Source organism: Zea mays, chromosome 1 (assembly GCF_902167145.1).
Source record: "Zea mays cultivar B73 chromosome 1, Zm-B73-REFERENCE-NAM-5.0, whole genome shotgun sequence".
NCBI lineage: Eukaryota > Viridiplantae > Streptophyta > Magnoliopsida > Poales > Poaceae > Zea > Zea mays.
In genome coordinates, this window is record NC_050096.1 from 158196890 (window position 1) to 158224668 (window position 27779).

A 27779-nucleotide genomic window follows, 5' to 3' on the forward strand; every position below is an offset into this window, starting at 1 on the left:
GCGGATCATCCTCATTACCTTTCCGACGCGTCGGATTGTTTCTTCGTCCTCGGAGGATGATGTGCATGGCTGATTATCTTCATCATCATCACTTTCTTCTTCTTCCTCTTCTTCACTTGAGGAACTTGGAGTGGGAGCCTTCTTTTTGCCCTTCCTTTCATCACATGCAAAAGCATATGGTCTTGAGGATGTTGGCTCCTCTCCCCGACTCATTTTTCGCGACATCTCAAAAGCCGCGATTTTCCCAATCACAATAGTCGGGGTCATGTTGCTCAAGTCCTCCATGTTGTGAAGGATGGTGATGATGCTCCCATATCTTTGTTGTGGTAGCAGGGAAATAATCTTCCTCACAATGTCCGCATCACCTAGCTTATTAATGCCAATCGAATTGAGCTCATTGATAATTAGATTCAAACGAGAATACATGTCTCTAACAAGCTCGTCATCTTTCATAGCAAAAGAATTATAATCATTTAAGACAAGGCAATGTTTTTGCTCACGGACATTGGATGTGCCGTCATGGAGCTCATGCAATTTTAGCCAAATCTCATTAGCAGTTTTTAAGGTAAATACTTGATTAAAAATATCCATGCTAAGAGATTCATACAAGCAATTTTTGGCTCTAGCATTTAAATGAATTTCTTTTTCCTCACTCGTGGTGGGTTTCTCGGGATTCTTGAGGGGTTTCATCCCGTCTCGAGTGACTCTCCAAACACCTAGATCAACAGCCTCTAGGTAACAAGCCATTCTAGCACTATAATATGGGAAGTTAGTGCCGTCGAAGTGTGGTGGCCTATGGGTATCCATCCCTTCCTCCAAAAAGCGTCGGCTCTTTTAGCGGTGAAGCTAAAGAGTTTCAAATGAGCCAAACCGGGCTCTGATACCACTTGTAGGAAACGGGTGACGCCTAAGAGGGGGGGTGAATTAGGACTTCTAAAACTTTCGCTAAACTAGGCCACAATTAAATCCCTAGAGCAAAACCTATGCAAATAGTCAAACTAGAATGTGCAAACTAGGTTTTGTCTAAGTGTTGCTATCTCTACCGCAAAGGCTAAGTTTCAATCTACACTAGATATGTATGAATACAAGATTGAAACTTAAATGCTTAATATAAATGCGGAAACTTAAAGAGCAAAGTAGAGAAGCAAACTCTCGTGGATGACGCCCGTATTTTTACCGAGGTATCCGGAACCGTGCAAGGTCCCGACTAATCCTCGTTGGTGCCCCTACACGAAGGGAAGCCCACGCGAGGGCCAAGCACCTCGGTCGAGTAACTCCGTAGAGAGCCGCGGGCCTTCTCCACACGCAAGTGGTGCTCCGCTTCCGGCTCCTCTCGGACGCTCCCCGCCGTCTCCACTATCGAGCTTCCGGCCGAAACGCCGCGGGCCTCGTTCCCTCCGGTACACGGTGGCGGCCGTGACACAAACGCGGTTGTCACGGTCTCACAAGACTCTCGCCCCACTCGGTACAATTACAATGGCTCACGCAAGAGCCGAGGGGTTGTGAGGTTTATCTAAACTCACTCGACAATCTAGGGTTCACCTAGAGCAAGCGCTAAAGCGGTCTAACTAACCTAAGCACTTCGCAAAGCACCTACGCTAATCACCGAGTGATTCTATTAAGCACTTGGGTGTTTGAGCACTTGGAAATGTCTACAATATGCCTTGGTATGTTGCTTGGGCTCCCACACCTCCAAATGGCCGGTTGGGTGAAGTATATATAGGCCCCAACTCAAATATAGCCGTTGGAAAGCAGTTCTGCAGCTTTCTGCGGCGCACCGGACAGGTGCACCGGACTGTCCGGTGGTGCACCGGACATCCCACGTGTACTAGCCGTTAAAAGTAGCCGTTTGAGCTTCCGAAGATGGCGCACCGGACATGGCGCACCGGACGGTCCGGTGTGCACCGGACAGCCCATGTCCGCTTGTCGTATTTTGGCCGTAACTTTTAGCTCCGAACTCCGATTTCGATGATCTTGTACTTTTTGGAAAGCTTATGAAATTCTCTACATCCCAGAGTTGAAGCCATACCAGTTTGAGCAAATTTGGCACACCGGACAGTCCGGTGTGCACCGGACATCCCATATGCTGCTCTTGTTTTTTCAGCAATTCCGACTTCGTATTGTGGGCATAACTTTTAGCTCCGAACTCCGATTTTGATGATCTTGGACTTTTTGGAAAGCTTATAAAATTCTCTACATCCCAGAGTTGAAGCCATGTCAGTTTGAGTAGATTTGATTTTGTGAAACACTTCCAATTCAATCAGCCCTTCCTCTCAACTTTGTCAAGTTCACTTTTGTTTTGCATCTTTGTATCTCACTTCTACTTCTTGATGTGTTGGACTCTTAGCATATATAAATTGTCTTCAATATGACTTTGTAATGTCTTATATGGGTATTATAATGTCTTCTTTGAGGTGTTGCATCCTCAGAGCCTCAGTCCAATCCACTTTGCATCCTGTGGACTACAACACACAAACACTTGGAAAATACATTAGTTCACAGGTTGTGTTAATCATCAAACACCAAAATCTATTAAGCCAAATGGCCCGGGGTCCATTTTCCTTACAGGCGGCACATGGTGGCGTGCCTTGCTCCACGTTCTCGGCATATGCTATGGCCCACAAGGGGAAGGCGACGCCCGACGTCACCTACAACCCGGATGACGGGCCCGAGGCGTACACCAACCCTGCCATCCACAGCCGCCTCAGTGAGTACACCGCCATGGCCAAGGAGGTCCATGGGCCAGATTACGATCCGAGGACCGAGGACATCGACGGAGATGTCCTCATGAGGGTCAGAGGAGGCAAGAGGCATGGGCGGTACTGGATTGCCGACGGGGCAATCGACTCGTCCTCCACTTCCACTCTCTCTCAGGTGCGAGCAAGGAGCACAAGCGCGAGCCCAGCCATATGACCTCGGCAAGACAGCTCACAACATCGTATCCAGCAACTCCAGGTTATTCCTTATCTATTCATCGTTCATTGATTATTATATATCTTCTCTTTGCATTATCGTAACATTAGGGCGAAATATTACAGACTCAGCTAGATGATGAGAGGAGGCAACGTGAGGAGCTGGAGAAGAGGATGGTGGAGATGTTCGTGTACATGCAGAGTCTTGGCGCCGCACAGGGTCATGCTCCACCACCTCTGTTGTTCCCTGCAGCTGACCCTGCTGAGTTCACTACTCCTGTGAGTATCAAAATTTTAGTACTGCATGATATATATTCATATGTTCTCACACATACAATCTCTTCTCTGTGCAGGGTCAATCGGCGGCGTCGAACAACCCTCACGCTTCGTCCAGCCCTTCGCCGAACCAGTCCAGATGCCCACCTCGTTGATGATCTATTTTGTGATGATCCAGACTTATATTTGTGAGTGTTGGTGATGTTAGTTAGACTTGGTCTTGTGAGATACTTGGTGATGTTAGTAATGATCCAGACTTATATCTGTTTTGTGATGATCCTGACTTATATTTGTGAGACTTATATTAGTGAGACTTTGTGATATATATGGTGTTGATGATAAATGTGTTCATTCTGTGATGCGATTGATATATAATGTGATGTGAATGATATATATCTTTTGTTTGTTTGGATGGAACAGCAAAAACAAATAAAAAGGGACATCCTAGTCACTTTGCTGAGTGTAACACTCGGCAAAGGGTAGCTTTGTCGAGTGCTATGACCATGGCACTCGGCAAAGAAGGAAACCTGGGAACCGGTAAAGCCATCTTTGCCGAGTGCTGACAATGGCACTCGGCAAAGAAGGAAACCTGGGAACCGGTAAAGTCATCTTTGCCGAGTGTTGTTGCCAAGGCACTCGGAAAAGGGACTGGCAAAGGGGCCCACTGGAGGACTCTTTGTCGAGTGCCAGTCCACTAGACACTCGGCAAAGAAGCATCCTTTGCCGAGTGCCTACGAGAGCTCTCGACACAGGGGCTGGCGGTGGGGCCCACTGGACCCGTCTTTGCCGAGGGCCGCTATAGCAGACACTCGGCAAAATTAGCCTCTTTGCCGAGTGCCAAAGAAGACACTCGGCAAAGGATCCGTCACCGTCACTTGGCGCCGTGACGGTGACTTTTCTTTGCCGAGTGTCAAATGGCACTCGGCAAATTCTTTGCCGAGTGCCCGACAAAAAGTACTCGGCAAAGAGGCTGTTGCCGATGTACAGTTCGCCGAGCGTTCTTTGCCGAGTGTTACACTCGGCAAAGCCTTTGCCGAGTGTAAAATAGTCTTTGCCGAGTGTCTGCGACACTCGGCAAAGGAGCTATGTCCGGTAGTGCATGGCATAGAAGTTTTTTCATTGAATGTTTAATAATTTATGTTTATAATTATATATATTGTATATACATGGTGGATGGGGCCTCCCTATTAGATTTCGGACCAGGTCCCCAGGAAGTCATGAACGGCTCTGCCTACTAATCACAATAACAGGTGGGCCTCTTGAGGGGCGACCTCGTGGACCGTTGCTCCTGGCAGGTAGCACCCCATGCAACCCTTCGATGTCGTCTATGGGGCCTTCGCCCTCCTCGAAAGGGTCGCTTCTGTTGAAGCTCCTCAAGTCGAAGGTAGTGAAATCCCTCGCTTCAGTGCATTCTGTGTGTGGGCCTTCGCTAGGGCACTTGCCTTCACCGCGATTGGTTGCCATCTACCTAAGTCGGTGGCTTCGTCTAAGTTGCTATCCAGCGAAGGCTCCAATCCGCCCATGGTCTTGTGTAAGCGTCATTAGTTGAAAAACGATGTGTCGAGCCTTTGCGTCGTGGATCGAGGTCAAGTTAGGCATTCGCCCCAACAAGGACGAAGGAGAATCCGATGATACCCTACAGTCAGATCAAGAATAGTAAACCGAGTCGCTTGGCCAAGCTCATCCAACGATTCCTCAATCACGGGCACTAGAAAACAGACTTAACTGTGATCGCATTCATATGTCGAAAGTCAACACAAAATTGCCGTGAATCATCCTTTTTTCTTAACCAACATCACTGACGAAGCGAATGGCTAGTACTCGGCTGAATAATGCCCGACTACAGCATTACAAAAATCTAGTGCTCAATGCCATCTTTAATAGCAGGCGGGTATCGATAAGAACAAACATGCACATGAGAAGCCCCATTCACTAATGGAATAGCATGGACATAGTCTCTCGAGGGAGGCAGCCCTGATGGTGGTTCAAATACCGTAGCAAATTCAGACAGCAAAGCCACCATCGGTTCTGGTCAGCAAATGAAGGCCTTTGTAACTCACCCATAGTAACTTCAACCACAGATCCTGGAGGAAAAACTAAAGAATTCTTATACAAAATTAACATCCACTTCTGTATCCCATGGACCTTCATTGGGTTGTGCAGAGCCAACCAATCCATACCCATAATCAAGTCATATGCAGCGATATCCAAGACTTGAAAGTCTACCATGAACATACAATGTTGGACTAACCAAGTTCCTCCCAATAACTGCCGAGAACACTGAATGCGCCCAGCATTGGCCACTTGCACCACCACTAGACAAGGTATTGTAGTGACCCCATCTAGAAACAAAGCAATCTGAGGACACAAGAAGGAATGTGAGCTCCCAGAATCCACTAAAATCAACACCTCCAAACCTTGAATCATGCCTTTAAATTTCATAGTCTGAGCAGCATTATCTCCTGTAAATACAGCCACTGAAACAGCCATACAGAAGTGGTCCTCCCTCGGAGATTAAGTATCAGAAATAGCCGACAACTCATCCTGTTACAACTGATACAAATCCCAGACTTCCTACAAGGCATGCAACTGCACTGTAGGAGGACACTGGAGATCGCGAGACCATTTTTCGGCACAGCGTTGACACAAACCCTTAGCCCGGCGATACGCACGAAGCGCGACCAATTTTTCATCGAACACCCAGGGTCGAGGTTGATCCACACGCTCGCCATCTTTCACCTTACATCCGAGCTGATCAACCTGCGGTGGTAACGACAACCGTAAGGCTCCCTTCCCAGACAGCTTACTCGATATGGTAAATGCCGGCCAATGAACCTCCTCCTGCAACAAGCCAACAAGGCCAAAATATTAGAACGCAATCCATCTACGAAGCGATGAACAAAATAGAGTGGATCCATCAAACGGCCATAGGCCACCAATTGTCCATCAGAACTAAAAACCTCTCCACGTAGTCAGCTACTGAAGTGTTTTGATTAATACTGAACAACTAATGAATAAAAACTGCATGTTCATCCTTGCCAAAATGCTCCAATGTTGGAACCGGACCGCCGACACATGGCGTGTCCGTCGGGGCCGCCCGCACACACGGCGCGCCCACCCAGGTTGTCGGGCCGCGACACACGCGTCCGCACGTATAGCAGCGGGCTTTAGGTCTTTTGGGCCAACACTCCCCCAAAAAGCTAGCCTGATAGGGGTTGCACCCTCAACCATATAAACCATGCTTTCTCACCCTCACCACACAATGTGGAACTATTCCCAACAATCTCCGCCTCACACATTGTGAGCCGAGATTTGTCTGAGAATGCACTGGGTCAACCTGGCTCTGATACCAATTGTTGGAACCGGACCGCCGACACATGGCGTGTCCGTCGGGGCCGCCCGCACACACGGCGCGCCCACCCAGGTTGTCGGGCCGCGACACACGCGCCCGCACGTATAGCAGCGGGCTTTAGGTCTCTTGGGCCAACACTTCCCCAAAAAGCTAGCCTGATAGGGGTTGCACACTCAACCATATAAATCATGCTTTCTCACCCTCACCACACAATGTGGAACTATTCCCAACAACCAATAGTGGCTGACATACCATAGGCCAACTAGAACACTGGAATTGTTCTCTCAAAGAAGACCACCAACGAGCTGCTGCCCCCACAAAATGCATGGAAGACACATAGACCCATAAATTGGACTCGACTGAATACATATCAAAATAGTTCTGAGTACGACGGATCCACAGCTTTGGGTTCTCCCCATCGAACATGGGAAAATTTAACTTAGGCAAATGACCCCGAACCACGCTACTAGAACTACCCAACAACACGGACTCTTCATGCAGATGTGAGAATCTAGGAAAACGAGAATACGACACAGCACCAACAACATTTTGAGACTAGGACATGTACGTACCCTTGACCCAGGGTTGAAGAAGGGTGGTGACCGACCTAAATCCATCCTCCCGGTGTGAAGCAGCAATGCGATGCCCATTGGGAGATTCGGCTGTTAATCCGACAGATGAGCGCTAGTCAGTCAGAGGAGAAGGCGCGAGGATACCAGGCATGGATCGACGTCGGCTTATCCACCACCGCACGTCCGAATTTTTTGCATTTTGACCCTTCCTCGGAAAAAAAATCACGTTTAGACCCTAGAAAATTTTAATGTCATTTTTAGACCCTTTTTTCGGCGCCATAGCCTATGGCGCCGAGGTAACACAGCTCGGCGCCATAGGCTATGGCGCCGAGGTACGTGCTGCGCTGACACAACCCAGACATCGTGGCGCTGACGTGGCACCGAGCTCGGCGCCATAGATCTTGGCGCCGAGCTCTGTTCTATGACCACAAAGCACATCTAGCTTAGTTGGTAGAGTGCAAGGCTTTTAACCTTGTGGTCATGGGTTCGAGCCCCACGATGGGTGATTAATTAATATTTTTTGTCTTTGTCACTAATTTATTTTTTTGTTGTCTAGATTTTTCGTTTATGTCGCTGATTTGTCCGTCCAGATTTATTTCTCATCCAAATTTTTTGTTTTTGTGACTGATTTGTTAAGTGCTAAAATGAATACTAATTTAAAACGGAGGGAATACATGAGTACAATGAAACAATGTGAAAATCATAGTTTTTATTATTATGTACAAACAGATAGATTAACCGTGTCTTCATGAACTGGTACAACCACCTAGAATCACTCCTCATCGGCCAAGTTCCATTATCTTTATTCCAAGCCTTCATCCATGTCGACGTGAAGCCAAGTACAAAGTAAGGCTCCCACGGAGGTCCATAGAAGCAGGGAGTTGTTGGAGCAGCAGACTCTTGTCATTGCCAACCTATATTTTCCTTCCTGGACAACCCTTCTTTTACATGTGACACCGCAGCAAGTTGCCAAGTTTTAAATAGTTTTGTACTGTGTCTAGGAGCAGCTTATAATTGTTTCAGAAATGCTGTTCTTTGGGATGAACATGAAGAAATCACATATGTTGTGTGCCATCTCGCCAGTATTGCTGGTTTTTTCAACTGACTGTGCTGCTGGACCTGAAGAAATCCCATGGTTGCTGTTGGATATGAAGAAATCAGTCACAAAAATAAAAAATTTGGATGAGAAATAAATCTGGACGGACAAATCAGCAACATAAACGAAAAATCTAGACAACAAAAACAAATCGGTGACAAAGACAAAAAATATTAATTAATCACCCATCATGGGGCTTGAACCCATGACCACAAGGTTAAAAGTCTTGCTCTCTACCGACTAAGCTAGATGTGCTTTGTGGTTATAGAACAGAGCTCGGCGCCATAGATCTTGGCGCCGAGCGTCGGCGTCACGACGTCCGGGTTATGCCAGCGCAACACGTATCTCGGCGCCATAGCCTATGGCGCCGAGCTGTGTTACCTCGGCGCCATAGCCTATGGCGCCAAGAAAAGGGTCCAAAAATAACATTAAAATTTTCTAGGGTCTAAACGTGATTTTTTTTCCGAGGAAGGGTCAAAATGCAAAAAAAAATTCGGACCGCACGTTCCCAATTCTTCGAGATCTTGCCGACCTCCAGGCGCAGATCATTAACCATACCTTTGATTCTCATGCGCCAATCATCGAACATGCTTGTGGCCTGTTCCAGCGCACGGACGCGACCGTCCTGTGCGGAAGAGAACTCCACGAATGTCGCCTCCCAGCGAGCATCCTGCTCCGAGACCCGGCAATCCCACTTGGCGTCATGCTCCGAGAAACGTCGCGTGATCTCGTCCAGGATGATTTGAATATTTGGATTCATGAGGGCCTGCCAGCAGCGGAATCGCGTGAAGTGAAGATGACCAACCAGCGGATCCAGCGTAGAAATGAACACTGATACCACTTGTTAACAGCACACTTAGGGCTTGATGGATTGGACGGTATTGAGTCAATTTAAATCCATAGAAGTTGAAATTCATTGCAATTTATTTCAATACACTTCAATCCACATGAAATTAAAAGAACAAAGTCTAAGGAATAGACATTACATGGACCTTCTATCACATTCACCCACGCCAGCCCATACATGTTTGCATTGCTCTTCCTCGGCCTATTCGAACGACGTGGCCCATCAGCACTTGTAGACGACGGTCTTCTTGCTTCCTTCACCAGATCTGCCAACAGACGCAGTCTTCTTGCTTCCTTCACCAGAGCTGCCAAACGTGTATACGTGCTCTTCTTGGAAACATTTCGCGTGAATTCGATACGAAACTGTTCCATCTTCCATGATAATTGCTTTCTCAAAAGCAGAGATGAAATGTTTCTCCTTGGGTAAAAAAGAAAAGAAATCGACATGAACGTGTGCACTTGCTGCATTTCAGAGGCATGAATAGCATTCTGGTTGCAACTAGCACTGCCATACTAGATTCCAATACCACGCACTACCAATGTTGGAATCCCAAATGCATACGTGTCCCCAAAAAAAATTCTGGAATCTGGAACTAACGCCAACAAGTACGCATGCACGAAATAAGTATTACTGATCAAGTCCGCCGCTAAAACTCCTCATTTTTTATAGTACCATAGTGAAAAAAAATGTACATAGCTATATGACGTCTGGAGCAGCATACATAGTAGACTGTACACATCTCATCATTCTGTGCTACCTTACGTTCCCAGAAACTGATGGAGCGATGGGAGCTTCAGCACACAAGCATGGAAGAAGCCAAACCGGACGGACAGATCAGCATCAGTACCGATAGAACGTCGCCATGAAAGAACTCTGGTTCAGCATGAACTTTTTTGGTAGTACTATCCCCAAAAGAAGACCTCTTTTGATAGTATTATGGCGAAGATAGATTCATCATCATCATGCAACCGTGGGTTAAAGAAGTCCCGATTGTTCAAGGATATCGGCCTCTGTAACACCAGGTCCGAAGGCATCAAGTTGACGTTCGAGCTCGTCCAACATCTGCTCATGGGAGCTGATACCCTCTTGTTGCCGAACCAGGAATCTGCTCATTCGCTCAAGGAGCTGCACCGCCTTTCTCCTCCCCCTCTCCGTGCCATTCAGGGCCAGGTCCCGTAGCGGGACCATGATGCCGCACTCCTGCGCCCGGGCTAGATGCACGGACTGCACGGACAGATGCAGCATCACAGCCGCAGCATTCTCTCTGTTCCTCGGCGACCCGCTTCCGATCATCTCCACAAGCACGGGGACGGGCTCGGCCGCCCCAATCGCGGCCTTGCCCTCGGGGTGACTGGACAGTATCGAGAGTATCGCCATGGCCTCGTCCAACAGAGCTCCGGTGGGGTTCGTCACGAGCCCCATGATGAGTGGCACCAGGCCAGCTCGTATGGCACGGCCCTTGTTCCCCTGGTAGATACACAGGTTGAACAGGGCGGCTGCTGCATCCTTCTTCCCGCGTTGGCTGCCCTCACTCAGCAAAACTACAAGAGCGGGGATGGCTCCTGTTCCTCCGATTGTTACCTTGTATTCATCGACCACAGACAGGCTGAAAAGGGTGGCTGCGGCATTCTCCCGTGCCTCCATGCTTCCATTCTTCAAGACATGAACTATGCCCGGGACGGCACCGGATGATATGATGCTCGTCTTGTTATCTTCGTGTATAGAGAGGTTCAGAAGTGCAGTCACAGCATGTTCCTGGGTCTGCAGATTAGATGACGACAGGAGACTCAATAGTAAGGGAATGGCACCAGCCTCGGCAATGCAGATACGATTGTTTGCATTCCGCTTTGCCAGGAGCCGGAGCTCCGCAGCAGCTGATCTCTGTTCCTCAGGATCTGCGGAGCATAACTTGGAGAGAAGAGCGTCGATGTTAGCACGTTCGCTCGAAGAGCACGAAGATGTAGGTTTGTCAGGCTGCGTCGAGCGCTTCGGTGGATCGATCCCGTTGGCCTCGCACCACTGTGCAATAAGGCTTCTAAGAACATAGTTTGGTGTCAGTGTTGTGTTTGGCATCCTCTGTTGAGTATTTGGACAAGTCTGGTGCCCAGAAGCTAGCCATTTCTCGATGAATGCCCGCTCATATGTCTGGAAAAAAAACACAAACCAAAAAAAAAGATCTTATATTATGAATTGAAGTTCGCTTGTACTTGAGCACGGAAAATAGAATCAGATGTATGCACCTGGCCAGTAGCAACAATAACGGGGTCTTTCATCAGCTCAAGAGAAATTGGACACCGGAACTCATCAGGGATGTTTCTGGGTCTTGGCTCCCCATTGGGATCCATTAGCTTGGTAGTCATCGGCGGGCCCATTTCAGGGTTCTGAGTTTGCACAAAGTCCTTGATCTTCTTCAGTAGCATCGACATTTTTTCAATGTGTTCTCCAGGATCATTACCGCCACCGGATGCCACCATCTCATGCAAAGCAAGCGATTCTTGTGTGAGATCGGTGATGGTCGTCAGGTGCAGCTTTTCTGACAATCTTCCAAGGATATCCAATTCAGCACTTGGGTCGTGGCTCTTGTTATACAGTGAAAGTAATTCATTGTAGAACTCATCATCAGGCATGTCAACCCGTTCTTTGGCTCTTTTGAGCTGTACATGCACTAACTCAACCTGCAGAGTGATTTCGGCTAAGCATCTACTGGATTTAAGAGCTTGACAACAACCACAAATGATACTTTTTAGTTGTTCACATTACCTGCTCTCTAACTTCATCAGATATGTCCAATTTATCATATGAAAAATCACACAAAGCTTGCTCCAGCTGAACAATTGATTCATGAAACTTCTTCATTACTTTATCCCTATCAAGGACCTACAATCACACACCAAAAGTATGCAGAAGGTAATTTAACCAACTTATTGGAACTTTGGAGGCACCAAAAGAAGATTAAGTTATGTTCGAAAAAAGTATGCTTATGAGAAAATGAACTATACATATGTCACAGCCTCACAGGTTATTTACAAGATCAATGAGGAAACAGATATTGTAAATAAAATGTCAAGAACATAAATATTTAAAGTTGTACAATAAACAATACAGGAACTCTGCAGTTCAAAAAGCAAATAAAATAAATGGATTATACCTCTGGCTATCTTCCACTGTAATTCTCATCCTACTATATGTTAAAGTATTTTAAAAGCAATGGTGCAGCACAGAACTAGGAAGGTAGTCCATATTTTACACCATACCAATGTTATCTGATCGGTTGATTAATCAGACTTAACGTTAACTGGGCGTCGATTAGACAGCTCGTGGCGGTCAGGCCGATCAAATATCTGATCAGCCAATTCTAATTGGGATTAGTTGGTCCAATAAGGCCACCTGGGTGGAATCTAATCGGCTCATGATGTAGTAAAGATTTTGAGCAGGCCTTTACAGATTGGGCCCTTATTTTCGGCCCGTTAGGTTTTAGTATAGGCTATACCAGAATAAGACACACGCGCCAGCTAATACCATCTTTTTCTCAATGTCTCGTGCCTCATCTTATTCTCTCCTGTTCCACGCTGCCGCCTGGAGGGAGCTTTCTCGTGCTGCAGCCTGGGCCCTGGAGAAGGAAGCCTCCTCAGTGCTGCCACCAGGACGAAGATCCCTAACATAGCAGCCTAGCAGGAAGCGCCACGGCCCACCGCCTGTGCCTGATCCATTCAGCAAAGCTCAAACTGCCACCAATGATTCTGCCATGTCGTCAAGATGGACAACAACTCATCACCCTCTGATGCCGATGTTGTTTAGAGTTAGATTTGATTCTCTTTAAACGAGTTAGCGATTCATGTGTTTCCAGTAGGATGACATCATAAGTTTTAAATTTGGAAAAAGAAAATTCAAGCTCCATGTTAGAATACCCGTTAGGATTTGGGGTTCTCCCCATGTAATTACCCTCTCACCCCTTTCCCTTTGTAATGGACCTAGCCCAGTTACCTCAAGTCTATTAATAGTTTAATACAACTCCCAACCCTATTCCAGGGTTAGGGTTCCCCACATGGTATAGAGCTAGGATTAGTTTTCTCTCCCAACACCTTCCCCCAGTCGCCGCCGCCGACCTGTCTAGTCCAGCCGCCGCTGTTGGAATAAGTCTCGTGGTTTATGGGAAGAACAACACCATCTGTCGTTGGTCCTTGCTGCAGTAGACAGCAGCAGTCCTTTTTTTGTCTTTGCTTTAGGACAGCATCTCCTTTTATGGAGGCGTAGGACAGCAGGCAGGGCAGCACAACAACAGGCAGGACAGCACCTTTCGTTACCGCAGTTTTGACTGCTTTAAGGACAGCAGGTTGGGTAGAAGACAACAGTGCGTTGTTTCAGTTCTTTTGACTAGAGGACAACATCTTTGTGTAGTGGTTAGTGCAGTTTGTAGGACACATATTCGCATCTCTAAGAAGCATATGTTGTAGCCCCTTGGACTATAAATATGTATCCCAACCCCTTAGACGGGTATGACATTTGAGTAATATGTGAGAAATAAACGAAAATTACCCCAACTCGTAGTGTCATCCTCTCGAAGAGAGTAAGAGTCTCGTTGCTTACAATTGGTATCGGAGCCAAGTTATTCTGCAGCCTAAACATCTCCTGTTCATCTCCTTCTCGCGCCTCTCCCCATACTCAGTCGGCAGCAAGAGCTCCAAGTGTTCCTTCCTCTCCTGCTCGGACGAGCAGCCTCTCGTCTGAGACAGCCACTTCCACATACAGCGACCCCTTGCTAGCACACCATGTCTCTACGCTCTATCACTTCGAGTGCACAGCGCCAGCAAGAGGTCGAGGTCGCCGCAGCACAAGAACGCGAGCGAGCAGCAACGGCGGCTGCAGCGACAGCGGTGAGGGCAGCACGGCTGGCGGCGGCGGCGGAACTGGCAATAGCAAGAGCGAAAGTAGAAGCAGCGGAGGCGGCGGATGCTGCCCGTGCGGCGGTGGCAGAGCTCGAGGCTCTGTGCGGCAATAGCGCCGACAGCTCTGTTTCCGGCGACGGCGGCTCAGGCTGGCAAGGGAGGCAGCGCAAGAGCAGGCGGCACAATGGGCGCCGGTGGTGCTCCTGGAAGCGGTGGCCAGTTCGATGGAGATCGCGGCCTCTATAGGCGGCGCGGCTCTCCCTCCCCGGATCGGTACCATGGTCACCGCAGGGTCTAGGCCGTTGTCAGGGACATCGGTCCTAGCGGTGGGCAGGGTTTTGAAAATCCACGCCTACGACGCGCCTAGGCGCGCCTAGTCGCTAGGCCACGGCCTCCCGCCTGGACTAGGGGGGTAGGCGGGCTGCTAGGCGTTGGGAGCGCCTAGGCGGCGCCGAGCGGCGATTCCGCGCACCCAGGAGCCAAGGCGGCGGCGTAGGCGAGCTAGGCGCGCGTGGGAAAAAAGGCGGGCGGGAAAACGTCGCGCGCGCGCAGAAGAAAAAAAGCGCGCGGGAGAATATCTTGGCGCGCGCGGGAGGATAGCCTGGCGCGCGCAGAGAAGAAAAAAGCGCGTAGAGAACAGGAAGCGCGCAGAGAAGAAAAGCACGCAAAGAAGAAAAGGAAGCGCGCAGAGAAGAAAAAGGACGCGCGCTAGAGAACAAGATTGACCCCTGCTTGCTTCTCTCCTGTACGTGGTAAATCCTCCTCTCCTCCTAATCTTGTAATTTGTTAACTGTTGCTCCTGTCCAGCTTCTCTGTTCTCTCCTGTAATTTGTTGATTGTTTCTCAAGGCCTGCGGCTCCTGCTTTCTCTCCTCCCAATCTTGTTTCTCTCCTCTGTTATTCCCATAATCCATACATATTCAGTTTGTAATCTGCAAGGACAAAGGACCTAAGGTATGTCTACAGGTCCTTCCCTATTTTTTATCTATAAATGTATATATTATATAAGTTGGCAAAACGCCTAGAAAAACGCCTAGCATCGCCTAGGCTGGACTAGTCCCTAGGCTAAGGGTCATCGCCTAGATTCCGCCTAGCGCCTAGCAAAACTTTGGCGGTGGGTGACCTACCCTCACCAAGACCAACTACGTCGAGTGGGCCGCAGTGATGAGGGTACGGCTCCAGGTTCGCCACATGTGGGAAGCGGTTCGGTACGGCGACGTCGACTACTACGAGGATCGACGAGCGTTGGATGCCCTCTTTGCTGCAGTCCCACCCGAGATGCAGTTTTCGTTCTCCCAGAAGCGGACTGCCAAGGAGGCCTGGGACGCCATCGCTACGACCCGCATCGGCAGCGACCGTGCCCGCAAGACCACATTGCAGGCACTTCACAAGGAGTGGGAGAACCTGGCCTTCAAGCCAGGTGAGGATGTCGATGACTTTGCTCTCCGCCTCAACACTCTGTTGCAGAAGATGGTGCAGTTCGGTGACGACACCTACGATGAGGAGAGAGCTGTTGAGAAGCTCTTCTGTTGCATCCCCGAAAAGTATAAGCAGATCGCTCGCTCAATCGAGTCTCTGCTAGACCTCTCCACGATGACGATCGAAGAAGTTATAGGTCCTCGACGGCGACGAACCACAAGCCCTCTCTGAGCCTATCACCATCGGCGGGAAGCTACACCTCACTCGGGAGCAGTGGGAGGCCTGCCAGGGTGACAAGAAGGGGGAGTCCTCCTTGACACGTGGCCGCAAACACGGCAAGCCACGCAAGGCGCGCGGAGGCACCCAGGCCGAGGCGCGAGGACAAGCTGAGGGTGGTGCCCGCGGAGGCGCCCAAGGCGATGCCATCGGCAACAAGAAGCCGGCACGAGACGGCGGGCGTCATAACTGTGGCAAGCTTGGCCACTGGGTCAGTGACTGTCAACAACCACGACGCGGCCAGGCCAACGTTGCATAGGCGGAGGCGGAGGCGGAAGCTCTGCTCCTAGCACACGCAAGTATCGAGCTATCTCGAGCGGCACTCCTCCACCTTAATGAGTCGAAAGCACGCGCTTTTCTCGGCAACGGCTCCAGAAAAGACATGATCGAAGGATGGTGCCTCAACACCGGCGCCACTCATCACATGACCGGCCGACGGGAGTTCTTCACCGAGCTCGACTCTAGTGTCTGAGGCTCCGTCAAGTTTGGGAACGCCTCCGGCGTAGAGATCAAGGGCGTCGGCTCAATCGTCTTCACCGTCGCGTCTAGTGAGCATAGGTTGCTCACCAGAGTCTACTACATCCCCGCATTGAGGAACTCTATCATCAGCTTGGGACAGCTGGATGAGAACGGTTCACGCGTGGAGGTCGAGCACGGAGTCATGAGGATCTAGGACCCCTCTCGTCGCCTTCTTGCCAAGGTACGCAGGAGTCCAAATCGGCTTTACATCCTCAACGTGAAGGTGGCACAACCTTGCTGTCTTGCTGCTCGTCGGGACGACGGGGCATGGCAGTGGCACGAGCGCTTCGGCCACCTTAACTTCAAGACCCTGAAGCGGCTCAGTGCCAAGGAGATGGTACGAGGCCTGTCGTGCCTTGACCATGTGGAGCAGTTCTGCGGTGTCTGCGTGTTGACAAAGCAGAGACGACTCCCCTTTCCCCAGCAATCGAGTTTTCGAGCCAAGGAGAGGCTCGAGCTCGTGCATGGGGACTTGTGTGGCCTGGTCACACCAGCCACACCAGGAGGATGACGCTACTTCTTGTTGCTCGTCGATGACCTCTCCTGCTACATGTGGGTGATGGTCCTTGGCAGCAAGGGAGAGGCTATGAACGCCATCAAGCGTGTGCAGATCGCTGCGGAGGCGAAGTACAGCCGCAAGCTGCGCGTGCGTGGTGCACATCGACAACGGCGGCTGAGTTCGCGTCGTACTGCGCGGATGAGGGCGTTCAGCGCCACTACTCCGTGTCGTACAGCCCGCAACAGAACGGCGTCGTCGAGCGGCGCAACCAGACGGTTGTGGGGATGGCTCGGGCTCTCCTCAAGCAGAGGGGAATGCCGGCTATCTTCTGGGGAGAGGCGGTGGTGACAACGGTCTACATCCTCAACCGCTCGCCCACCAAGGCACTCAACGGGATGACACTGTATGAGGCTTGGCATGAGCGCAAGTCGGCGGCCTCTCACCTACGGGTCTTCTACTGCCTCGCGTTCACCAAGGAGCTTGGCCACATCGGCAAGCTCGACGACAGGAGCACCCAGGGGTGTTCATTGACTACGCGGAGGGCTCGAAGGCCTACCGCATCCTTGACCTAGGAACACAGCGTGTGTGCATGGCGCACGACGTAGTGTTCGACGAAAAGCGAGGATGGGCCTGGGACAAGGCGATGGACGACGACACGACTCCGATGTACAACGACTTCACCAGCGCGTACGTCCACTTTGAGGGAGCTGGGGGAGTAGGCAACTCTTCTCCGAGCAGGCCTACCCCAGCCCCCATGTCTCCACCGACTCTAGCGCCACGCTCTCCTGCTCCGGCTACAACGAGCACTTCGCCACCACGCAATCCAACCACGACTCCGGCTACAGTGAGCTCTTCATCACCACGTACTACAGCACCGACGATACCCTCTCCAGGAACGTCCTCTCCAGCGCCAGCTCGTGTCGAGCACGACCCGGTGGTGCTCGTGACCCCGCTTTCCCACAACGAGAAGCGCATCAACACGTGCTACGACGACGAGCCGTTGCGGTATCGTACGGTGGAGGGCCTTCTCATCGACCCGTCGGTGCCGGGCCTAGCGTCTCGCATTCTGGCGGGGAGTTGCATCTTGCATGTGACGATGGCAATCCTTGGTCTTTCGCGGAGGCCGAGAAACACGCAGCTTGGCGTGCCGCGATGCAGTCGGAGATGGACGTGGTTGAGACGAACCGCACTTGGGAGCTCGCTGATCTCCCTCATGGTCATCACGCGATCACCCTTAAGTGGATGTTCAAACTGAAGAGGGATGAAGCCGGCGCCATCGTCAAGCACAAGGCTCACTTGGTGGCATGCGGTTTCTTGCAGCAGGAGGGGATCAACTTTGACGATACTTACGCCCCGTGGCACGGATGGAATCCGTGCGACTCCTTGCGCTAGCAGCCCAGGAGGGCTGGCACGTTCATCACATGGACGTCAAATCGACGTTTCTTAACGACGACTTAAAGGAGGAGGTCTACGTACACCAGCCAAGCACCAAGCACTACACTCCTCAATCACAGCACGCATAACTTGTTCGGCGCAGGGGACAACACCCTCAAAGACACAAGCATTTCGGTGCTTCCAAATCTCCCAAGCAACCAAAATGATCAGGGAGTTAAGTCCTTTTCTTAGACTCTTCTCAACACTTTTGATACTTTGGCGCCACCAGTTTGAAAACTGTGTGCATCCAGGCTGAGGGGCAATGGCTAGGAGGCCCAAATTGTGGAGGATTAACGTCCATATTTGTCGGGCAAACACGAAAGAGACAAGAATATGCTGGATGGACTCCTCGGCTTGATCACACAGAGGCCAAGCAACTGGATGGGGAAGGCCTCTTTTTGCTAGTCTATCAGTTGTCCAAACCCTGTTTTTGATGGCCAACCATACAAAGAATTTGCATCTTAAGGGGGCCCAGGTCTTCCAGACACGTCGCCAAGGGCCAAAAATGATAGAGCCAGTAAAAATGCATCATATGTTGATTTGCTACAGTAAGAACCATGACCAGCAATGTCAGGCTGAAGATCTACCCCATCAACCAAGTTCCAGAGATGCAGATACTCCACTAAAACTGGTACAGACAAGCCTCCCCTTATATCTAACACCCATTTACGATATGTGAACCCTCCGCTACTGTTCTCCGCTTTAATGCCCTTTTAGGAATCATTTGGATCGGTGATCTTCTGACTAGCCTCGATCATACGAACTGATAAGATTGATAGATAAGATGGAATAAATGGTTCAAATTCTTTGCTAGGAAAATAATCAAATGAACCCAACAAATTTTTAAATCCTAAAAGTAAAAGATCCTAGATTTAATTCAGGAGTATGACTACTATCACTAAAACCCTATACTATACACTTAAAATAGGATACGATAATATGTGTAGGAAGGAGATATTGCGTATAATGTGTGGGATGGTGGGACGTATTGCATTGAGCCTCTAGGGAGAATATATAGGACTACATAACTTGGAGGGCAAGAAGCCTATCCTAGAGATGAGGAAGGTTATCCTAGAGATAAGGAAGGTTATCCCAGGATTACAATCAATCAAATCAATCCTAAACCAACCATATCAGGAGTTGCCTAATATACTCTAAAAAAATGACCAGCAACCAGTCCCAGATTTCCTAATTTAACAAGAGTGAGCCCATGTTTTCCACTTGGGTAACTACATTCATTGGTGAAAGAAATTAGTAATGATAGATGAATCATGCAATGAATGATTTAAGGTAACGTTTCTAGATTTCAGCAAGCCAACTACCACCAAATTTGACCCAAACCACAGGAGGAATCAGTTCACGCTTTACGCGTGTACGCCACAGAAACAAGAAAGCAAGACCTCCCCTAGAATTCTTTGATATGTTCACCTCGAGATAGCAAAAAGGTCAAACATTTCAGGACGATAAGCATGGTTATTAAAGCGCCAGTTTTTAGCGTTAAAACGCTCTGGGCCGTAAAAAGGCCACGTTTTGTCGCTTTTTCAGATTTCCAGCCCATCACAGTTCTCCTAACCTAAAAAAGGGGGCAGCCGTGACGGACTCGTGCTGCGCGTTCGTTCGGCATCACTGGGCTTTGCCGTCAGCCGGTAAGAACCTTACCTGAGCTTGCCGCCTCCCTCGCCTCCTCCCTGCGTTGCTCCCTACTCGTGCCACGCTCCCTCTCCCCCGCGGCCGTGCTCGTTGCTCCTTGGTCCCTGCTCGCGCTCGGCGCCGCCGCTGCCTCCCTGCGTTGCGGCCGCGCTCGCTCCCTGCTCAAGCTCGGCGCCGCCGCTGCCTCCCTGTGTTGCACTCTCTGCTCTCGCTCGGTCAGCTCGCCGGTCCTAGCTCAGTCGCCTCCCTGCTCTGCCTCTGTTAGCTGTCCCTATCCCTGCTCTCATCCTCCTCCCCTTCCCTGCTCACATTCTCCTCTGGTTTTGGTTATTTGCGGACTAAAAACGGCAAACAGTAGTGATGCTAATGCGTCTGTGGTTGTGGACATTACATTCCACTTTAGTTGCTTTTGTGCTATGTTTGTGATTGTGGACTACTGCACATTTCATTCCACTTTATTTGTGGTTGTCGCTTTGCTAGTTGCTATTAGTTGAGCACTTGAACTTATGTAATTGTGGATTTGTGGTAGTGTGGTTGTGGACATGTTATATTGTTACATGAAATTAAGTTATATTCAATTTTGTCCATGTTGTTTAAAAAGACGTTTTAAAGCTCGCTTAAACGTTTTAAAGTCAAAAAGTTCTCATGAGCGCCTCAACATTTTATCGCTTTAATAACCTTGACGATAAGTTTGTCACTTAATCCCAAATTCTTAATGAACTAACCAAAGCCAAACAATACAAATTGCTCACCAACAAAAGATCAAAACTTTGACCATAAGACCAAGCTGATAAAATAAAAAAATGTCTGCTAAGCCTAGCAAACTAGGCCGCAAAAGCAAGGAATGATCATATGTCACAGCCAGTACTGTGTCAACAAGTGTACAAGCAGGGACGGATCCAGCGGACGGGGCTCGAGCAAGGTGGCATATACGTTTTTTTTTGTGTTGGTATTTCGTACGTGTGCGTGGGTCCACAGGGCAGAGTCGGCCTCTGGCATATAAGCTTAAGGGCTGATTTGGTGACCAAGGATCAGGGATTGGAGGGGATTGGAGGGGATTAAGGGATTAAGGGGGAATATCTTGGATACTGAAATGGAACGCACCTAAAGCTAAAACCTCAACGATATATTTTTTTCATTGAAATAGGATCCATAGCAAAGTATACGCCAGGTAAAATAACGATAGCTGCTACGGTAGCATGGAATAGGAAGGACAGGAAGCTTAAAATCAGGATTTTCATTCAAATATCTGCACACTTGATACAAAGTGAGTGAAGCTTAAGAGCGCAGTTTTTTATCTTAAAAATAATACTAAAAGGTCGCACAGGCAGCCAAGCATCTGGAATCCAGCATAGATGAGGAACTAGAGAAGGCGAGAGCAACAAGTAAGCGCGTACCAGGAATATCCTGCTCCCGTCGCGGCCGAGCTGGAGCAGGTCGAGCGCCTCCTCCAGCGCGTCGGCGAGCACCGCCAGCGCCCGCTCCGGTTCCACCGCGGGTACACAGGGTACCTCCCGGAGCTCCTCGACAAAGGGGCCAAGGAGCCGGATCCGCCGCGACAGCGCGAGCAGCTGGCGCCTGTACGCGTTTCGGAACTCCCAGCCACCGGATCCCACCGCCTCCACGGCGGCGGCCACCCTCTCCGCGGCCCCGCGGCCGCTGACGCCGGCCATGACGAGGGGAGTCCAGTCGAGCCGCCGCGGCGTGAACCGGACCCTGCCAACAGGTGACTAGTCAGAGGGAAAGGAGACAGTGGCAGGGGCGGTAAATAGGTGCGAGAAAAGCGGGGTAGTGGCGTCGTATTGGGTGGGTCCCGCGGTCGTGTCAGCGTCGCGGGCGGGCCGGATCGCGTCGTTGGAGTTGCCCGCACCTCCACGGCAGCTGATTTTCGCGTCCGTCCGGTCCGGGTCGCCGCTCGTATCCTACGGATGCGGTGCGGGTGCATCGGCCGGCGCCCAACGCCTACCGAAGGTCCGAAGCCACCGGCGACCACTAACCGCGACCGGCCTGTCAATTGCATGCAAAAAAAATTAGTTATAATGTGGACCATATTATTTATAGAGTAAAGTTTAAAATATAAAAGCATCTCAAAGAGAGATTCTCAGAGCAACTCTGAAAGATTAACTTAGTCAAATTTACTGATTTAGCTACTCTTTAAAACCGATTTAACAGAAAAATTGTAGGTTAATCCAAGAGACTCGATAAACCTATAAATTGAAGGGAGAGTGAAGCAGCCTATTCAAAAATAGAGAGTCACTAAATTTGAAGATTCATTTACAGAGTCTATTGGATACGTTTTTCTTCTAATATTAGCTAAATTTACCTTTATAAAACTATATATTTAATATCTTGGAGTTGCTCTAAACTGGATACTATTTTAAATATGGCTAAGAACCATAAAACACACTTTTTAACTGTGATCCTATTTTATAAAATTCCATCAAACGATTATAGAGCTCAATCTCTCGGGTTCTAAATATAGTACCTTATATACTGGAGTCATATTCTCGTTTTCTCTTGAGCTTCAACCATTTATTTTCTAATAACATAATTTATTTTATAAATAGCATTATTTAAAGCCTAACTGTTGGAGTAAAAAGTTCTTTTGAGGCCTTAAACACTAAATACGATTCTATTTCAAATTTTAGGACTCTAGTTTAGAGTTTATTGTTGAAGATGTTCTAAGGTAAGACAGAGAGTCTACTGGAGATAGTCTTATCAAGCTAACAGCCTTCTTAAAGCAGTTATATCAAAAGTGTTTTATACGATCATATACATACTCTGCTGAGCATGGCGTAGAAAGATGAATGAAAAGCTATGTAAAGGTGAAAACTGTGCTTAGATTTTGGTTGTTGCTCTTTGTTCTATTCTGCCGACATCCTCTATTTTTATTATATTATTGAAAACAAAGGGAAATTTTGTTTTAAGTGAAAAGATATAGAACGTGGTTTTCTGTTCAGATAGATCTCTAAATAAAAATTCAAACCAGTTAAGAAATTTTTTTAGAATTATTTAAAGATATTTTTACAATGTGTTCGAACACCCTCTCCCTGAGCTCTGCGCACCGCACGTCGACCCACTGTCGTTGTGTCACGCCACATTGGGTGAACTATTGTTTGTTCATGCTAGACCTATGTGGCACCGGTGAGCTTTGCACTAACGATCTTTGTGTTGTTGTGTGGATGAGCGGCGCACGTTGCCGCGTGGATGAGCTTCGTGTGTTGTCACTGCTGCACCAGTAAGGCATCGCACACCACCACATCCAAGTAATAAACATATTGTATCGTTGCAACTATATGTTATACAAGTTTCATGTTTTTGTAGATGTTTTAGTTGTGTATTTCATGTGTTTGCTGGTATTGCAATGATGTATCTTTCTTCATGATATTGTACATGTTTCCAATAGTAATCTGGCATGTTTCATTAGTATATCATTGATGTTTGCAGTGGTGGTCCTCATTGGCGTCTGGATGAAAACCAACCGTGAACGCCCATGCACTAGTCATGTTGATTTTTAAGTTAAATGCATTGATGGTGTCTAAACTTGTCAATTAGATCTATGAACTTTGAAACTGTAGAAAGAGAGGGATGAATAGGCATTTCTATAATTTTAGACACGGCAAAATTAAACTTATCGATCTAGCTAAGGTTATACCTCAACATATATTATTGGTATCCTATAAAGATCTTAGTTAAACAACTAAAGTGATGATCTAGATAGAGCTCACCAAAACAAATCTTTTTGATGAACTTGTACGAATATATACAAATAGTATTCAATCAATCTGAGAGCTCCTACATGTACTGGTGAATAAAAGATGCAAAGCTTAAGCACATTAACATTACTCAACTAGCAAGGCTACATAAGCTAAAACTAGTGAGGTAAATAGCTTAACTACATAAGTTAGATAAATTTATTAAGTTACACAAACTTACAAGTATAAGATAGCAACTATTTTACTACACAAGTAAACTAGTCATAAGAACAATACTAATCATTAGCTCAAATATAAACAAGCTAATGTTAGGGAGTCTGTACACCAATGGAAGGATGGCTTTTGGTACGATGATCTTTCTCTTGAACTTCAGTGATTTTCTAATCACCTACTCTTCATTAAGGCAAGCTTAAGACTACCGTCGATCCTCTTGATAGTGTTGACCAGCAAGTCACATTCTCCCATGTGAAGTGCTCACACCTAGGCTCTAGCGCTTGATCTAACACAAACTATTGGGCGCTCTACACACCTACCTCTACTAGTGTTGCTCTTCTCTTGAAAGGTGAGCATGTTATCCCTTACAAAGCCTTCTCCAGAGCCATGCACAACTTCACATGGGATTCCATGGAGCCACAACTTCTAAGGTGTCTAGGAGGTGGCAACCTCTAGGAGTAATAAGTGTCACTGGCTTGCAACTCGACCAACTAGTGCCACTTGTACAACTGTTCATTGCAATGCACTAGGTATCACTCTCACATGCTTGAATGTGGTCTCTAGCATTCATATGTGAGTAGAGACTAGAAGCTACACCACTTGGGCAACACATCATCAAGGTGCACTCTTACTTCAAATGGTCGGTCACCCCTCTCTTACAGAGGAGAGGGACCAACAGAAAGCTCTCTTGTGGGTTTTGGTAATTTGGATGATAACCCAATTAAAGGACTAACAGGTGTGCTAAGTGTTGAACAGGTGCTTAGTGCAAATCTTATAGGGTTCAACACAAGTGAACAAGTGTGATGGTCCAAAGACTAGAATGTTTATGGATAACATGGACGTCACAAGTAAGATGGACATTGCTTAAGTGAGACTCGGTGTGCGTAACTCGGAGACAACTGATCAAGCCAAGGATGGAGGAAAGAAGAGCTTTGAGGTACCGAGTGCATGGGACAAGGTCAAATATGCCGAGGAACCCAAAGCTAGGGGTGAAGAAGAAGACTTGCAAAGTCAAGGTTGATCGAGTTGAGAAGAGAGATGGTGCATCGAGGATCATGACTTATGAACGTGACTTATAATCAATGAGGTAATACTATGGTTATGTGGTGTAAGTCACAAGGCTCAAGATGAATCTTAAGAAGTGAACAAGGTCACTAGAAGGAGGAGTAGTGTCAAAGTCAGAACCTGGAAGCAGCCCAAAAGAGCTAAGTTCACTTTGACCTTTAGTTTGGGTAGTTCCTGTGGATATGTTCTATGTGACTTTTGTAGGGTATTAGAACTCATATATGTCAATCTAGATTAAGTCAAGTTGTCTTGATGGTTTAGAGTCCAACATCAACCTCAAACAGGCCAAAATTGGTAAAACGATGAAAAAGGTTAAGTATGTAAGGTTTGGGTGTTCAACTATGTTGCATACACCTTTTACAACATGTTTGGTACATTGATTTGCTCTGTAACTCTTTTTGTATAGAAAGTTCCATTCTGAGCTCTATTTGAGGAGAAATAGAAAATTGGGAGAAGAATGGGGAAGAGGTAACTTTCTGGGACTAAGTCAATTGGATTATACTCTAAATGTGTTTGTCTAAGTCTCAGGGAAATACACCCAAAAGTTGAAGTCAAATGGAGAAAGAATTGATTAAAAAGCACTTAGTGTGATGTTGGCTGGCTCATAGGACAGTGAATAGTAACATATTCAGTGCACACATGATAGTTAATAGTAACTTGTCTGGTGCACAGGATAGTGAATAGTAACATGTCTGATGCACCAATGGCTAGCCCTTTAAAAGAAGGAAACTGTCAATCAGATCTGCAGGCGACCGTTATTGTGCGTTGTCCGGTGGCACACCGGATAGTCCGGAGCACCCACGAACAGGCAGTTTTGGAGCTTCTAAATGAGGACTCCAATGGCTTCTATGCCCCTTAGGACTATAAAAGGGACCCCTAGGCGCCTCCAACAAGTGAGTAAGAGTAACCAACAAACATAGACATTATGTGATCAATTCTATCTCTCTCTCTCTTGTGTATCTCTCTAGTTTTTGTAGTGCCAAAGTTATAAGCCATTAGAGAGACTCCTGCTAAGAGCTAAAGCAAGATCTTGAGCGTACCGTTACTCTGTCGGAGTGCTGTCGAGAAGACTGTAAATATCCATGACATCGTTGTAACCAACATCAACATAGTGGAAGGCTCTGTCTGTCTGATTGATAGATCTAAGCAAATGAAGGACGGAGCAGATACTCCAAGCCAAGGTGTGGCTAACTCCAACATGGACTAGGCAAGCATTTCGGGCTTGGTCGAACCACGTGATAAATCCCTATGTCTGTGTGCTCCGCTCTATGATGTGTTCTGTCTCTTTGTCTTGATTACTTCTCTACTTGCACTTCAATATTATTTGTGGCATAAGTTGTCTTTGAAGTGCAGAATATTTTTGAGACATGAACTTTATTTCCACTACGACTACTCTACTATGATTCTGCTGCATCCACCTCTACAAGTAGAGTAAGAAAAGTTCTAAGTTTTGAGTTAAATTTTATTTTCCTATTCACCCCCTCTAGGCGACATCTAGATCATGTTCCTGGGAAAAGGGAACTTTCAATTGCTATCAGAGCTAGGCTCTCCATTGTGGCCTTAGCCGTCTGAAGATGGCGATGTCGCAGGAGGAGGTAACTCTGGAACTTCCTAATTTTGATGGCTCTAGCTATGCATCATGGTCATTCTATTTGCAAAATGCTTTTAGGAGTTTAGGTCCTGAAATAGAGCAAATATTGGATGCTAGTATATTGTCTGTCAATTTTGATAAGAAAAACCCATCTAAATATGATCTAAGATGTCTGCGCCTAAATTGTCAAGCCTATGACATCTTAGTCAATTCTCTTAGCAAAGATATGTATTTTGTCATCATGAGTAGTAGTAATAATTTATTTGTTGATGCTCATGATCTATGGACTAGAATTAAAGCAAAATATTTTGAGTCCAAATGTGTTGCTTCTACTCCCTATGTTGTTTGTGGTACTAACCTTTCAAAGGGAAAAGAAGAACGATGGCGATCGAACGATGAGTCCACCTCACCTAAAGGTTCGTCTCTCACTAGTCATAAATGTCTTGCTGCTAATAATGATAGTGGAGATGAAAGCGGCGATTAGGAGGAATATGAGGATGACAGCGAGGATGACGAGGAGATTTACATAGTTGATTTCAAGTGTAAGTTGGACAAAGAACATGAGGGCTCTCATAGTAATTTGGTCACAAGGTATGATGTTGTTTCAATTGAGCAATCGAGTAAAATAAATGATGTATCATATATTTCTCAAATTTAAAATGAAAATGATATGCTCAAGGATCTAGTAAAGAAGCTAAAAAGTGAAAATTTAGCTTTACTAGACAAACATGATATATTGCTTGCCTCTCATGATAATTTATTAAATGATCATATAATGCTTAACATTGCTCATGATGTTATTATAGCTAGCTTAAATCCTTGTGAATCTCATTCTTGCACATGTGTGAATCTAGATAATATACTATTAGTGCTAACCCCTATTGTTCTAAGGAAAGCCAGTCCTCGATTGAGCAAAAATCTATAGGGAAGATTAATAGGAACAAGAAAGCCAAACAACTAAGGAGAAGACTCCTTGATCAACCTCCTTAAGATATCCACGAACATGTGGTGAAGAAGCTTGAGAAGGAGAAACCACAGCACATGTCAAACTCCACAACAACAACAAGAAGAAAAAAGGTGAAACTTCAAGTATTAATGTTGTTTGCACTAATTACCATTCTATGTCTTCTAAGAGCAAAAGGGGGAGAGGAAAATGAAGATGCTTCAAGTGCAAGAAGCTGAGCCACTTCATTGCCTCACGTCCACACATGGACACTGAGAGTGAAGTAAGGAGATGCTTCACATGTAACAAGGAGGATCACATGAATATGTCATGCCCTCTCATGAAGAATTAAGCATTTGCATCCTCCACGATGACCCTAACCAAGATGAAGAATGAACAACAAGCGTCACACCAGGCTAAGAGACGCTTATGCTACAAGTGTGGTGAGCAAGGTCATCTACGTAAGGTTTGTAGAAAGGGTAAAATGTAATACCCAAAATTTAGAGAATATGAA

The 27779-nt window shown here is 47.3% G+C and overlaps 1 protein-coding gene and 1 non-coding gene across 2 annotated transcripts; one reads left to right on the forward strand and one right to left on the reverse strand.

Moving 5' to 3' along the window:
* Positions 1-7544: 7544 nt before the first annotated feature.
* TRNAK-UUU (transfer RNA lysine (anticodon UUU)) lies at positions 7545-7617 on the forward strand. Its single transcript has one exon. It is a non-coding gene; the product is annotated as a tRNA-Lys (tRNA).
* A 2051-nt stretch (positions 7618-9668) lies between these two features.
* LOC100304296 (uncharacterized) lies at positions 9669-21454 on the reverse strand. Its single transcript, NM_001361280.1, has 4 exons — positions 21135-21454; positions 11816-11932; positions 11296-11730; positions 9669-11200 (listed from the first exon to the last, which is right to left on the reverse strand). Exons 1-4 carry the CDS (start codon positions 21408-21410, stop codon positions 10031-10033), a joined length of 1998 nt encoding a protein of 665 aa, NP_001348209.1. The 5' UTR covers positions 21411-21454; the 3' UTR covers positions 9669-10030.
* Positions 21455-27779: the final 6325 nt, after the last annotated feature.

What these genes read in the sequence shown, in the direction of transcription:
- LOC100304296 (NM_001361280.1), bottom strand. Translation starts at nt 21,410, where the DNA reads ATGGCCGGCGTCAGCGGCCGCGGGGCCGCGGAGAGGGTGGCCGCCGCC. An exon ending in CTGATGAAGTTAGAGAGCAG is followed by an intron (nt 11,731 to 11,815) that starts GTAATGTGAACA and finishes ATCACTCTGCAG; the next exon opens with GTTGAGTTAGTGCATGTACA. An exon ending in TTATTGTTGCTACTGGCCAG is followed by an intron (nt 11,201 to 11,295) that starts GTGCATACATCT and finishes TTTTTTTTCCAG; the next exon opens with ACATATGAGCGGGCATTCAT.